The 13812-nt window shown below is 37.4% G+C and overlaps 1 protein-coding gene, 1 long non-coding RNA gene and 1 pseudogene across 4 annotated transcripts; all 3 read left to right on the plus strand.

The window, feature by feature from the left end:
• Positions 1-894: 894 nt before the first annotated feature.
• On the plus strand, positions 895-2136 carry LOC133716163 (RNA polymerase II C-terminal domain phosphatase-like 4). The gene has a single exon (XM_062142890.1). The coding sequence runs from the start codon at positions 895-897 to the stop codon at positions 2134-2136; it is 1242 nt and encodes a 413-aa protein (XP_061998874.1).
• Positions 2137-4527: 2391 nt separating this feature from the next.
• Positions 4528-6831, plus strand: LOC133715736 (uncharacterized). Of its 3 annotated transcripts, none has more exons than XR_009849195.1 (4): positions 4528-4839; positions 4908-5102; positions 5807-5869; positions 6568-6831. It is a non-coding gene; the product is annotated as an uncharacterized LOC133715736 (long non-coding RNA). The 3 variants fall into 3 exon arrangements; XR_009849194.1 differs by having other exon boundaries at positions 4532-4839; positions 5016-5102; XR_009849193.1 differs by having other exon boundaries at positions 4533-5102.
• Positions 6832-7523: 692 nt separating this feature from the next.
• LOC133716164 (glutamine--tRNA ligase-like) lies at positions 7524-12977 on the plus strand (annotated as a pseudogene).
• The last annotated feature ends 835 nt before the right edge of the window (positions 12978-13812 follow it).

The raw sequence follows: 13812 nt of genomic DNA on the forward strand, positions 1-13812 counted from the left end.
TTGGGAATGGAACAAGGCCAATCAATATGCTACTATTAAACCTTCAAGACGGGTTGAATTGTGTGCAATAAATATGAAATGGGATCGATGGTTTAAGTTAAATGTAGATGGCACCAGATATATATGGCCATACAGGTAAGATTGGCTGTGTTGGGGTGATTAGGTGTAGCTATAGAGATTGTGTGCGTGGTTTTGCAACCATCATAGGCAAAGGCCAAGTTCTTGAATGTTAGGATCCCCGGCTCCAAACAACCATATTTATAGAGAGACAAATGTTCCTAAATTGTCCTTCCTAAATTCAGCGATTAATTGGAGCTTAAATATTAAAATTTTGATGAAGTTCCACATATAACTTTCCCAACCATGCTTGATGAGCACTTCTCACCTACATGTAATTTGCACCAATTTTGTGGACATTATGCCTCATTTACACCCAAAAAAAAAAAATGCCCTTCTTGTTCAAAGAAAAAAGAAGAAGACATTTTGTCAAAAAAGAAAAAAAAAAGCCAAAAGAAAGCTAAATGGTTTCCTAATCCCATTATGATAAGGATTTAGAAGCCTTTGCCTATATATATAAACTCGATCGGCTCTTTCCTTTTCATTTCACCCTGCTCTACATTTCTAATTTCTCTTTGACCTGAAACAAACCAAAAGAAAAACCCCAAATTGACGACGATCCCAAGCTGCGCAGAACTGAACGAAGAAGATCAGAGACGACGACGGCACAAGGCTAAACAAACAAGGGCTTTTCTTCCTTGTTTTCGTTCATATTCACTGTGTATAATAGTGAAACCCTAATTTCCATTTATCACTATTTTCTATATCGATCTTTCGTTGTTCTTGGTTAAACTCTTGAAAGATTCCATAAATAAATTCAATTTCTTGATCATCATGATGAGTGTGGCTACTGTCTCTCCGATTTTGCATAATATCGATAACCTTGTTGGGTATCTCAAGAGGGGAAGAGGGTTAGATTGTGATTACAGTGACTTGGGATTCATAGATGAGAGGACAAAGAGGCCTAAGATAGAAGCTAATCTGGGAGTTCCAGAAGAGGCAAGATTTGCTTCTGATGAAATTTCCAGGTCTTGTGGTGTGAGACTTGGGTACATACCCAAGGGATTGGGGCTTAATGATGATGTAATCGATCAATTACGCAACGAAAACACTAAAAACTTGTTGTTGAACCATAAGAAACTTCATTTGGTTCTTGATCTAGACCACACCCTGCTGAATACCACCTTCCTTGATAATATGTCACCAGACGAAGAATATTTGAAGACCCAAACCCAATCTGATCATTCTCTGCAATATGTTCACATTGTGGACACTCCCAGTATGCAACTGATGACCAAGTTGAGGCCTTATATTAGGACGTTTTTAGTGCAAGCCAGTCAAATGTTTGAGCTGTCCATATGCACAATGGGTAATCGAGCCTATGCGCTCGAAATGGCTAAGCTGCTTGACCCTGGAAATCAAATCTTTGGTGGTAGAGTCATATCGCGTAGTGATAGCACAGAAACAGATCGAAAGCGTCTAGATGTCCTGCTTGCAAGAGATTCTGCTGTTGTGATCCTTGATGATACGAAAGATGTATGGACAACTGACAACCAGGACAATGTAATAGAAATGCCAAGATACCATTTCTTTAGGTCTAGTTGTCAAAAGTTTGGCCTCAGTAATGGTAAGCCTTATTCTGAGTTGAAGACCGATGAATGTGATCGGTTTGGAGGAGCTTATCTTGCAAATGTACTCCAACTTCTTAAGCATATTCACACCATATTCTTTAATGAAGTTGAGTTACAAGGGTGGGATCTTATCGACAGAGATGTGAGGCTCGTGTTGAAAATCCTAAAGAAGGAAGTCTTGAAGGGCTGTAGAATTGTTTTCAGCCATGTCTTCCCCTCAAATGTCCAGGCTGATACTCATCCTCTGTGGAAGATGGCGGAGGAGTTAGGCGCTACTTGTTCAACACAAGTGGATCCATCAGTCACACATGTGGTTGCAGCCAACGCCCGAACACAGAAATCATGTTGGGCAGTTAAAGAAGGAAAATTTTTGGTGAATCCCCAATGGATTCATACTGCAAATTTTATGTGGCAAAGGCAACCTGAAGATAATTTCCCCTGTCATTAGTTCATTAACAGCATTGAACTACGTACTCTTAACTTGATTGTTCACCCCTCAACTTGCCTGTATCATAATAGTTGCCTTACCAGACCCTACAAGTCAAAGCTAGTTCCCACAAATGAACACAAAAAGTGAAATGATCGAATTGCAAGATCAAAAACGTACGTTTGCAAGTCTGAGAGGATTTTTGAATGAAGAGAATTGTAAAAGTAGATCTTATATAAAACCTTGCCTACTCGTAAAATTTATCCGCTTTGCTCGTCTCGGGTCTATATCCTTAGCTTCTAAAGAACTTGGTGCACCAATTTCGTTCCAATTTAAAAGATCATATATAAGAACCATGGTTAAGGAAATGGACGTGATAGAAATGACCAAACGGAACAGAAATTTTTACTTACTATCTTGAGCAAAATAGAAATACAATAAATCCTCAAACAAAAAAAAAAATCAGTGAAAGGAAATATATGGAAGAAAAAAAAATACGGGCATGACCTATCAGGACAAGTGCATGCTGCCCTCATTTTATTTTATGTTATTAATTTATTTTTTATTTTTTTTGTGAAAGTCTTGTTAAATTTATGAAAACAAAATTAACCTATACAAACAATGAGATTATGTCGCTGCATATAACATTTTCAAAAGTGAAAACTCAGAATTTCCGAAAGTTTGAACAACAAAACTCATCGATTTTCTTGAGTGTATGCACTTTTAATTACTTACAAAAGTGATACTAAATAAAAAATAAAAATAAAACAAATAATAGGGAATGACCTATCGCAACACTCTTGTCAATTAAGATCGTATTGGTAAATATACGATCTTAATGAGTTGTAGGTACCAAGTTTGACTTCAATAATCGAGTGGGAGCCGATTATGACATGATTTGTATTATGCAACAGAGAGTTCTTTATTATACCACATATTACTCATTAAAAATAGGATCTAACTCAATATTTACCAAGAATTTGAACACCTAAACAACCTATGGTGTCAATTTTATGGACTAGAAAATGTGCATATTGTTAGGGATATAAGAAAATGTGCCCTTCAAAAAAAAAAAGTGCATTTTGTTACACATCAATCTCTTTACTTTTTTTTTTTTTTAGCAATCAGAGAATAACACCGAAAATGTCCTCTGTTTTATCTACTAGAGTATGAAATGTATTATAGGGATATAAGAATAAATTTACCCTTATTCAAGTGAAAAAAATGTGAATAGTATTATCGCATAGCACACTGATTCCTTGTTTCTATTTTTGTGTTATGGTTTTCTATTTTTGTGTATTAAGCCTTCTGATAAATCCAATTATATTGTACCCCAAAAAGGGTTTACCGGGCTGCTAAAGAGATGAGTAACACTAGTAGCAGGCCAGCCAAATCGTTGGCCATAACATGGTTTTTTAGTGTCGGGGATCACTTCTGTGACATTATTGGTAAGACGTCGATGACATTATATTTAAGTACTTGTACTCAAATGACAACATTTCTCGATATTTTCCTTTTTACTATGATTTTGTGGTGAATTCTTGTAAGTATGAACTCATTAATATCACCATATATAAAATAATAAACCAAGTATTGATGCTACTTTTGCAAATGCATTTCTAAATGGTTTGGAAATATTGGAGATATTGGATGGATTAGCTCAAATTCCTAATGTTGGACGCCGAGAAGAGAAACAGAAATGTATTGGCTCTTGTGGTTGGTTCAGTTGTAGAGAAATGCACAGTACCACACATTCTGTTACAATGGTAAATTTTTATCTATATGTGTTGTCCTCATAGTTCATGTTTCTTTTTTTAGTAATTTAAATTTTATCTTTAGTGATTTAAGGTTTATATTTTCTTAAGAATTTCAATAAATAAAAAAATGAGTATAGATTGTAGAATGCGGAGTGAGAATTTCATTTTCCCCAAAAAAATTGAAATTAAGTAAAAAAAAATTTGCTCGGAATATTCACTTTGCAGCGATGGGTCATTGTCTTGCATTAGCCTAGGAAACTCGAGCCCTATTTATGTATCGTTAAGCCTCGTGCTCGTGCTCGTGCTCTTTTTTTTTTTTTTTTTTTTCTTTTTGGCCTCTTTACTTTTTTTTTTTTCCTTTTTTTTCCTGGCCTCTTTTTTTTTTTTTTTTTTCTTTTTTTGGCCTTTTTTTTTTTTTCTGGGCTCTTTGTCTTTTTCTTTTCTGGGCCTTATTTTCTCTTTTGCTTTTTTTTTTTTGTGGGCCTTGTTCTTGTAATTGGGCAGTCGAGCGAAACGGGCTTAACTTCAACTTGGGTCGCGGAGGCTAAAGCAAGACGATGACCCATCGCAGCAGTGAATATTCGGCCCAAGTGGGTTGGGCAGAAGTTTTAGTTGTGTAATCCTATATAAACAGTACTTTCCTAATCCATCTTTCCGATGTGGGAAGGCCATCATTACTCTCTACTTTGAAATTATCAAATCTTACTTGTCCTCCCCAAACTGCGACATCTCATCTCTTCTCTCAGAGTCCGACTGTAACTCTTAATACCCATCGTGTGGAGTCGCACGTGCGTCTTCGTCTTCGTCTTCCTCTGAATAACTTTTCAGTTCGGAGAAAATCAAACCTGGCATGAATGATTCTTCTTTCTGCGAACCCACGACGAGCTTCTTTCTATTTGGGCAGCTTCGACAACGCGTCTCGCTCCGAGCTTCTGAAGACACTCAGGGAATCTCTCGTCTTCTCAGCGTAAGGGCCCTGTTACTTGAAATTTAGCTAGGTTTACAGATTGGTTTCAATGCTGGTTATAAGTTTAGTATTGTTTGCTCATCGGGTGTTGGAGGTATTCGGAATCTGGTGTTCCCAGATTTCTAGTACTGGCTTCGATGCCTTGGCTTATTCCCAGATTTCTATTGGAAGAACAGAGCAGCTAATGCAGCTAGTAATGGATGGGGAAGTCGACATCCAGGAATAGTATCTAGCCTTAATTTAACACCAAACTCTCCGATGAGGTAAGGATTTTATCCGCACCCGTCATCTTCTTTGAATTTGTTGCAAGCATGTTCTTTGATTTAATTGGATTATGAATTCATTGTTCCAAATTATGTACACCAAAGTATGAGTAATCCCAAAATATAGCGTTACTGCATTATTTTTTCTCAAAATATATTATCCGGAAGTAGACTACAATATTGAACTTTTGCTCTTCTGCTTTAGTATAGTTTTTGTTTCCTTGTCTCAGTGCCTCTTTTGTGCAGCTCCCCTTGGTGTCTATAGGTCATCGTCTTCTTTCATGATAAGAAATATAATATGTTGGTTCACCGTAAAAAAATTGATACACGTTTGTTTTGTGGAAACATGAATGGTAAAAACATATGTATAATTCAGGATCCGTTAAACATTCCTGAGATCAAGAAGATATAGCTTCGTTTTCATGTTTTATTCTTAATTTTTAACTCATACTGTAACATGTATTTGTAATCTGGGAGATGTAAATGAATACTGGTAATGTTCCTACCTCTTTTTCTTCTTTTTTTGCTGCATGAAGTGCATATGTGCTCTCCTTATCTGATTTCTCTCAAATAAACTAGTTAATTCAGTTCTATATGGTTTGTCTTCAAAGTGATAATTTTTATTGTTGCCATTGATTAACTTCATATATTTCCTCAAGGTTGTATTTTAAACTTATACTCCATGTAAAATTTTTGTCATATAGGTGCTTCAAAGCATCAATTCATGCTTGGTGAGCAGCTTAAGTTTCTTCCTAATCAAATCAAAGGTAACTCTAGCTTTTGGCTGTGATCCTCAGTTTAGATGATTTTTATAAGCATTACAAAAATCATTCATCATTGCCTATTTCACTGGCAAGTTGAGATGTTTGTTAGGTATGTCCTTGTTTTTTTTTTTTTTTTTTTTGTGTCACTATGTTATTGATTGCTCTCTAGCTATCATGGCTGAATTTTGCTTTCATTCTAATTACAAGCTCCTCTATAATGACACTGTTAGATTAGATGTATTTACTTATAGAAATCTGCATCTAACACTCAATAGGGCAACCTCAAATGCTCAATATGATTCATTCTGCCATAAACTCGGCTTCTCCTTTAGCATTTGAAGCTTCAAATTTGAGATATGAATAATTTTTTTATTTTTCATGTATAGAGTTTCTCCTTTTCTATTATTTACCAGGGAGAATAGTAACATGTAATTTGCTTATCTTCTGAACATGTATTTAGACTTCTCAGATGGAACAGAGGGTAGAAGATGCAAAACAACTAGTTTTTGCATTTACAATTCATAGTTATATATATCTGATAATGTGTTGGACAAGGAACACAATCTGTTTGAACTTTGTTATATTTTACCATGGTTGGATTCTGTATTTCTTACCCCGTGTTTGTATTGGCGACTAGATATTATGGGCTGCAATCAATAATTGCTTCACCAGTACATTAATTTTTCCAAACTCTTTTTCAGGGGATCGATAATGCTTTCACCTTGTAACTGAGTAGAGATGCTTTAATCGGGATTTCATGCCTTATCTCCAGGATCTCATAAAGATAGAGGAAAGCTTTACTTTTTATACTGGAGCACCAGCTTTATGTATTTCAGTTTTGTGAATTTCTTTTATCTTACACTTTGGTTAAAATGTATGATATTAGTGTTAAAACTAATTTAACTTATTCTCACCTCATTTTAGGAATCAGTGTTTCACCATATTTATAAAGAAACAAATGCTAGTAGATTGTCTTGCTAAATTCAGCACTTAGTTGAAGCTTTCTTTTCCAGTTCATGAATATCAAAGTTGATTCAGTACAGCATCTAAAAACATCCTGTGAGAGGTACTGCGTTCTCTGATCTTTTGATGATGCAGTTCAATTGAATTGAGCCTGCAACATTTCCAATAAAAATACCAAATTTGATGCATACATCCTTGCAAGTGAAGATCAATTAACAGTAAAAATGAGCAGATAAGTATTCCTCAACGGTCATGAACTATGAACAAAAGCTACATGAAACTATGCTCGGGTCTGAACATAATCTCTGCACTCTCCGCCATTAGACAACCTTAACATTTGTAGTCATGTGTCTGCCGATCAAATCATCAAGGGCTTGTATTAACGACTTGGGGTCAAATACCACAAACCACTTTTGGATCATGTACCGAAGCCAGAAATAAAGCAAAATTTAAAACATTTTCTCAAAAAAGAAAGCTACACGATTTCCAAATCCCACTATGATAAGGATTTACAAGCCTTGCCTATAGAAACTCACCTCTGTCCTCTTCGTTTCACCCTGCTCTGAACTGCATTTATAGTAAAGACGAGTATTCCTAGCATAGTGAGGAGAGAGGGAGAGAAACAGAGGTGTACGTGGGCTGCTGCTCTTCTCCAAGAAATTGTCAAGGTCGGCTTTTGCACTCCCCCGTCGAGATGCCGGCCAAGGAGAAAATCCTTGAGCTCATGTTGAAGGTCGGACTGGACGAGCGGACGGCCAAAAACACAATGGCCAACAACAAGGTCACGTCCAATCTAAGGGCTGTCATTCACGAGGCTGCAGTTACTGATGGATGCAGTCGAACCATTGGTAATCTTATATACACGGTTGCTACAAAGTTTCCAGCAAATGCCCTTGTGCATCGCCCGGTATTGGCACAGTACATTGTGTCTTCAAAGATTAAAACTCCAGCTCAGTTAGATGCGGCTTTGTTATTTTTTGCAAATACGGGGCCAGAAAACTTCAAAACAAGTGAATTTGAAGAAGCATGTGGTGTTGGTGTTGAAGTTTCAGAAGAAGAAATCAAGCAATCTGTCAATGAGGTTTTTGAAGAGAATAAGTCCGCAATTTTGGAGCAGCGCTATAAAACAAATGTGGGTGGCTTATTTGCACATCTTAGGAAGAGACATCCGTGGGCTGACCCAAAAATTGTCAAGGCATCCATTGATACAAAGTTGGGTGAATTACTTGGCGAAAGGACTGCAGCAGATGATGAAAAGGTTCCTAAAAACAAGAAAGAGAAACCTGCTAAAGTAGAGGAGAAAGCTACTGCTGAAGAAATTCTTAATCCATATGCGATATTCCCTCAACCAGAGGAAAACTTTAAGGTTCATACTTCAGTTTTCTTTAGTGATGGTTCTATTCTGAGATGTTGCAACTCAAAGGAACTCCTTCAAAAACACTTGAGCTTGACTGGGGGGAGAGTTCTAACTCGCTTTCCTCCTGAACCGAATGGATATCTACATATAGGCCATGCCAAGGCAATGTTTATTGACTTTGGCCTGGCAAAAGAGAGAGGTGGTGACTGCTATCTGAGGTTTGATGACACAAATCCTGAAGCTGAAAAGAAAGAATATATTGATCATATTCAGGAGATTGTCAGTTGGATGGGTTGGGAGCCCTACAAGATCACTTACACTAGTGATTACTTTCACGATCTGTATGAATTAGCAGTGGAGCTCATACGAAGGGGTCACGCTTACGTTGATCATCAGACGGGGGATGAGATAAAGGAGTACAGGGAGAAAAAAATGAACAGCCCTTGGAGGGACAGGCCAATTAAAGAGTCGCTGAAACTTTTTGAGGATATGAGGCGTGGCCTGATTGAAGAAGGGAAAGCAACTCTAAGAATGAAACAAGACATGCAGAATGATAATTTTAACATGTATGACCTTATTGCATACCGGATCAAGTTTACTCCTCATCCACATGCTGGAGATAGTTGGTGTATCTATCCCAGTTACGACTATGCTCATTGCATAGTGGATTCTCTTGAGAATATCACTCATTCGCTGTGCACTTTAGAATTTGAGACGCGGCGTGCTTCATACGTACTACTGGTTATTGCATTCTCTGGGCCTATATCAACCACATGTTTGGGAATATTCAAGACTGAATGTCAGTAACACTGTTATGTCGAAGCGTAAGTTAAAACTGTTAAATCGACTAGTGACTGAAAATTGGGTTGATGGTTGGGATGATCCACGCCTTATGACACTAGCTGGTTTACGACGTAGGGGCGTGACATCGACTGCCATTAATACGTTTGTTAGAGAAATTGGAATCACCAGAAGTGATTGTAGTATGATTCATCTGAGTCGCCTCGAGTACCACATCAGAGAAGAGCTCAACAAAACAGCTCCTCGCACAATGGTTGTGCTTGATCCTGTAAAGGTCGTCATCACCAACTGGAAAGATGACCTCATAAAGGACTGTGAAGCAAGAAAGTGGCCCGATTCTGAGGCAGAGTCCTACAAGGTTCCAATTTCCAAGGTGTTTGATGCGGGAAGCGTGAACACAATAGTACGAGGCTCCGTCAAGCGTCGAAAACCATATGAGATGAGCTAGAATCCACTAGCAATTACGGGCACAGCCGTAAGAAACATACGAGAAATTTCTCTAATATTTGGTTTTTTTATTGATAACTTGAATTAAAATTACAATCTAAGAAGTGTCTTATATATAGGGCACATAACATAAACCTAATACAATTAGAAAACAAAAAGAATAATTTATTATAGACTAAAACTAGAAAACCTAATTAAACCTCATTAAATAAAAATCAGAAATAGAATCCTAGATACTAAAGAATATTACGCAATCTCCCAACCAAGATTTTGTTCGAGAATCCCGATATATCCAAAAGAGTAATTTATGATTAATTTCATCATTAAGAAGTCTATTTGAATACCAGTATCCAATATTCAAATCATTCTTCTTAATGTAGAGACGCTTCTTTCTTTTCGAGATTCTTTGTTGAAATTGGCTAAAATCTCGTCCTACATCAGTCTCCTCCACTTGAAAAGAACTCGACCTCGAGTTCCTCTTGAATGCAGCTCGATCATTAGTAGGAATAAAACATGATAAGCCATCAACTTCAATATTCTCGAAATTAAAAGGTATCACCATGAATCCAATACCGTAGACAAGTTTAGAATAAGTATCTTGAAACTTAAGCTCCTCCACTTGAAAAGGAATGGCCATTGACTTCTCTTTGGGTTGGTCTTGAACACTATTAAGCATGCATGACATGGATATCAATGTGATGAATGAATCAGCTTTCTTGTCTTTAATAAGTTTCTCTTCAATCTTCAGAGTGGCTTCTTCATGTTTCTGTTCACACATCTCAGGATGGTCATTCTTGATGTTCTTCCTTCTAGGCTTGATTTTAATTTTGTGCGCATCCCACCTAAATAAATATGTGTTGTCCTTGCAATAACCACCATTGACACTTTCATGCCATGGTCTTCCAAAAAGCACATTAGTGTCGTCCATGTCAATCACATGACAAGTAATCTCTTCTTTATAAAATTTTCCCATAGAGACAGGAACTTTACAAACCTCTGTTACTTGTGCATATTCATCCTCCCCAAATGGAATCCAGTATGGATCACTCAGCTTCACTGTCGGTAATTGAAAATAATCCACAAGTTTGTTTGCTACAAAGTTCTCTCGTAGACCACTGTCAATTATTACAGAGCATACATTGTCTTTGATGATACATGTAGTTCGGAAGTCGTTGTAATCCGGTGTTGTGAATATCCAACGTTCCATGTTTCTTATTTTTTTTTGGATTGATGAGATTGTCCTAGGGCGAATCCCTTGGCGTGTTCCTCTTCAACAAAACTTTCTTTGATAGATACTCTACGACCAGCGTCGTTGAGGTTGGTGGTAGTGAACTTCTCCGTTGAATCGTCGTCTGCTAAGAAGCGGGCGATACTCGCTCTGATACCAAATGATGCGGGAAGCGTGAACACAATAGTACGAGGCTCCGTCAAGCGTCGAAAACCATATGAGATGAGCTAGAATCCACTAGCAATTACGGGCACAGCCGTAAGAAACATAGAGAAATTTCTCTAATATTTGGTTTTTTTATTGATAACTTGAATTAAAATTACAATCTAAGAAGTGTCTTATATATAGGGCACATAACATAAACCTAATACAATTAGAAAACAAAAAGAATAATTTATTATAGACTAAAACTAGAAAACCTAATTAAACCTCATTAAATAAAAATCAGAAATAGAATCCTAGATACTAAAGAATATTACGCAATCTCCCAACCAAGATTTTGTTCGAGAATCCCGATATATCCAAAAGAGTAATTTATGATTAATTTCATCATTAAGAAGTCTATTTGAATACCAGTATCCAATATTCAAATCATTCTTCTTAATGTAGAGACGCTTCTTTCTTTTCGAGATTCTTTGTTGAAATTGGCTAAAATCTCGTCCTACATCAGTTTCTGGTAACAAAGAGATTCTTTCAACATAACTTCATGGCAACCCAGAAACAGAAACCACTAAATTGGAGTCCTGATTTACAGTTCCTACTTATAGTTTTCATGGTGGTTTCTTTTTCCTTGGAACTTCATCTTCAGCAGCAACAGAAGCAGAAGCAGAAGCTCTTTTGAATTGGAAGCCAAGCCTTGACAATACAAGCCTGTCTCTCTTGTCCTCATAGGTTGGAGAGCACTTGCAATTGGGTTGGGATTTCCTGCAACAACTTTGGAAGCATCAACCATATAAACCTCACTGCTTCTGGTTTGAGAGGTACACTCATACTTTGAGTTTCTCGACTTTCCCAAATCTCCTAAGCCTTAACTTGAGCCATAACGCCTTTTTAAGAACCATTCCCCCAAGTTTAGACAAGTCCTAGTCTTGAAATCCTTGATCTTTCCCAAAATAACATTAATGGTCCATTCCTGATGAATTTGTAATGCTAGGCAACTTATCCATTCTTTCATTTCAGAAAAATCAAATTTCTGGTCAAATTCCTCAAGAAATTGTACAAGCTAAGTTCACTTAGTGTGATTGACATCAGTCAACAATATCACTGGATCAATCCCAGCATCTATAGGAAACCTGTCCAACTTAATTGTTCTAGACCTTCATCAAAACGCTTTGTCAGGATCGATTCCTTCCAGTATTGGAAACCTGACTAGGTTGAAAGTGTTGTACTTGATGGATAATCAATTATCTGTAGCCATCCCAAATGAAGTAGGAAAGCTCAAGTTTCTTACCGATCAAGGACTGGTACATAACAAACTAAATGGTACCATTCCTCTAGAGATAAACAACCTTGTATAATTGAAGAATTTTTGGTTGAGCAACAACAGCTTATCTGGTTCTATTCTCGGAGATATATGTAGTGGTGGATTGCTTGAAATATTTACAGCACATAATAATCAGTTGACAGGTCCCATACCCAGAAACTTGAGAAAATGCACCAGCTCAACTAGGTTGAGGCTTGAAAGAAACCAACTATCAGGAAATGTAAGTGAAGAGTTTGGCATTTATCCGAAATTGAATTCCATTGATCTGAGTTATAACAACAGACTGTATGGAGAGCTTTCTGAAAACTGGGGGAAGTGCCAAGACTTGTAAAGCTTAAGACTCAGCAATGAGGTGAGGCGATTAAACTCAAATAAAGCACTTCAGCTGTATAGTTTGAAAGCCTTTAGGAAATATGAGCCGGAAGAAGAATACATAGAGCTCTTTGAGCGTTTTGTTATCTATGCCAGAGGTTTTCCCTTGACTCTTAAAACTTTGGGGTCTTTCTTGTATAAAAGAAGACCAGATGCATGGAGTTCTGCATTGGAAAAACTACGGAACACTCCCAACAGGACAATTTTTGATTTGCTAAAAGTAAGTTATGATGGACTTGATGAGATGGAGAAGAAATTTTTTCTGCACATTGCATGTTTTTCGTTGCAATGTCATGCCAAGTTTATTATTGAACTACAATACAGTTCTGACGTTTGTACTCGTATTGCAATAGATGTTCTTGTTGAGAAATCTCTCTTAACTATTTCATCAGGCAATGAAATAGGTATGCATGATTTGATACAAGAAATGGGATGTGAAATTGTTCGACTAGTCTTATGAAGAGCCTAGTGGACGCAGTAAGTTGTGGCTTCGCAACGACATTTTTCATGTATTCACAAAGAATACGGTAAGATTTTAAACAAATTGAATCACCAAGCTTGGATAGCACTGTCATTTCATTTAGGGAAAAATTCACCAACGGTGTCTGGACACTTAGGGGACTTTCAGAATGATACCTGAACTTACAAAGTTATCAATGTGATACCTGGACTCATTTTTTCGTATCAATGTGATACCTACGGCCAATTTCCGTGACGGCTCCGTGACGGAAATTGGCCGTAGGTATCACATTGATACGAAAAAATGAGTCCAGGTATCACATTGATAACTTTGTAAGTTCAGGTATCATTCTGAAAGTCCCCTAAGTGTCCAGACACCGTTGGTGAATTTTTCCCTATTTTGCACGTGCGATGCACGTGAGTCACTTAATGAAGACAAAATGACCGATTTACCCTCAAATTCTTTCTTTCTTTTCTTTTCTTTTTTTCATTATTCTTCTTTCTTTCTTTCTTTCTTTCTTCTTCTTCTTTTCTAGTTTCTTCTTCCCCTGATTTGAATCATCAAGATTCAAATCATCTTGCTCGTCCGATTCCCACCGCCGATCGCCGATCAAACACCGCCGCTGCGTCTCAACCCACCTTCATGCACCACAGATGTTTCTGGTTCCCCCAACTTCAAATCCTATAGCAAATTGAAATTGTGCATTGAGGCTTCACCGCTCACTCCGAGTTCATCCCCGCCGCCGCCGCCAATGACTTAACCACCACCACTCTCGTTCTCTCCTCCGACCCCCTTTTATACACCATTGATCAGAAACTCAGACTCCGCCAGCCCT

This window comes from Rosa rugosa, chromosome 6, assembly GCF_958449725.1.
Source record: "Rosa rugosa chromosome 6, drRosRugo1.1, whole genome shotgun sequence".
In the NCBI taxonomy this organism is placed as follows: Eukaryota; Viridiplantae; Streptophyta; class Magnoliopsida; order Rosales; family Rosaceae; genus Rosa; species Rosa rugosa.

Excerpts from the sequence above, each read along its gene's own strand:
- LOC133716163 (XM_062142890.1), top strand. The coding sequence starts at position 895 with ATGAGTGTGGCTACTGTCTCTCCGATTTTGCATAATATCGATAACCTT.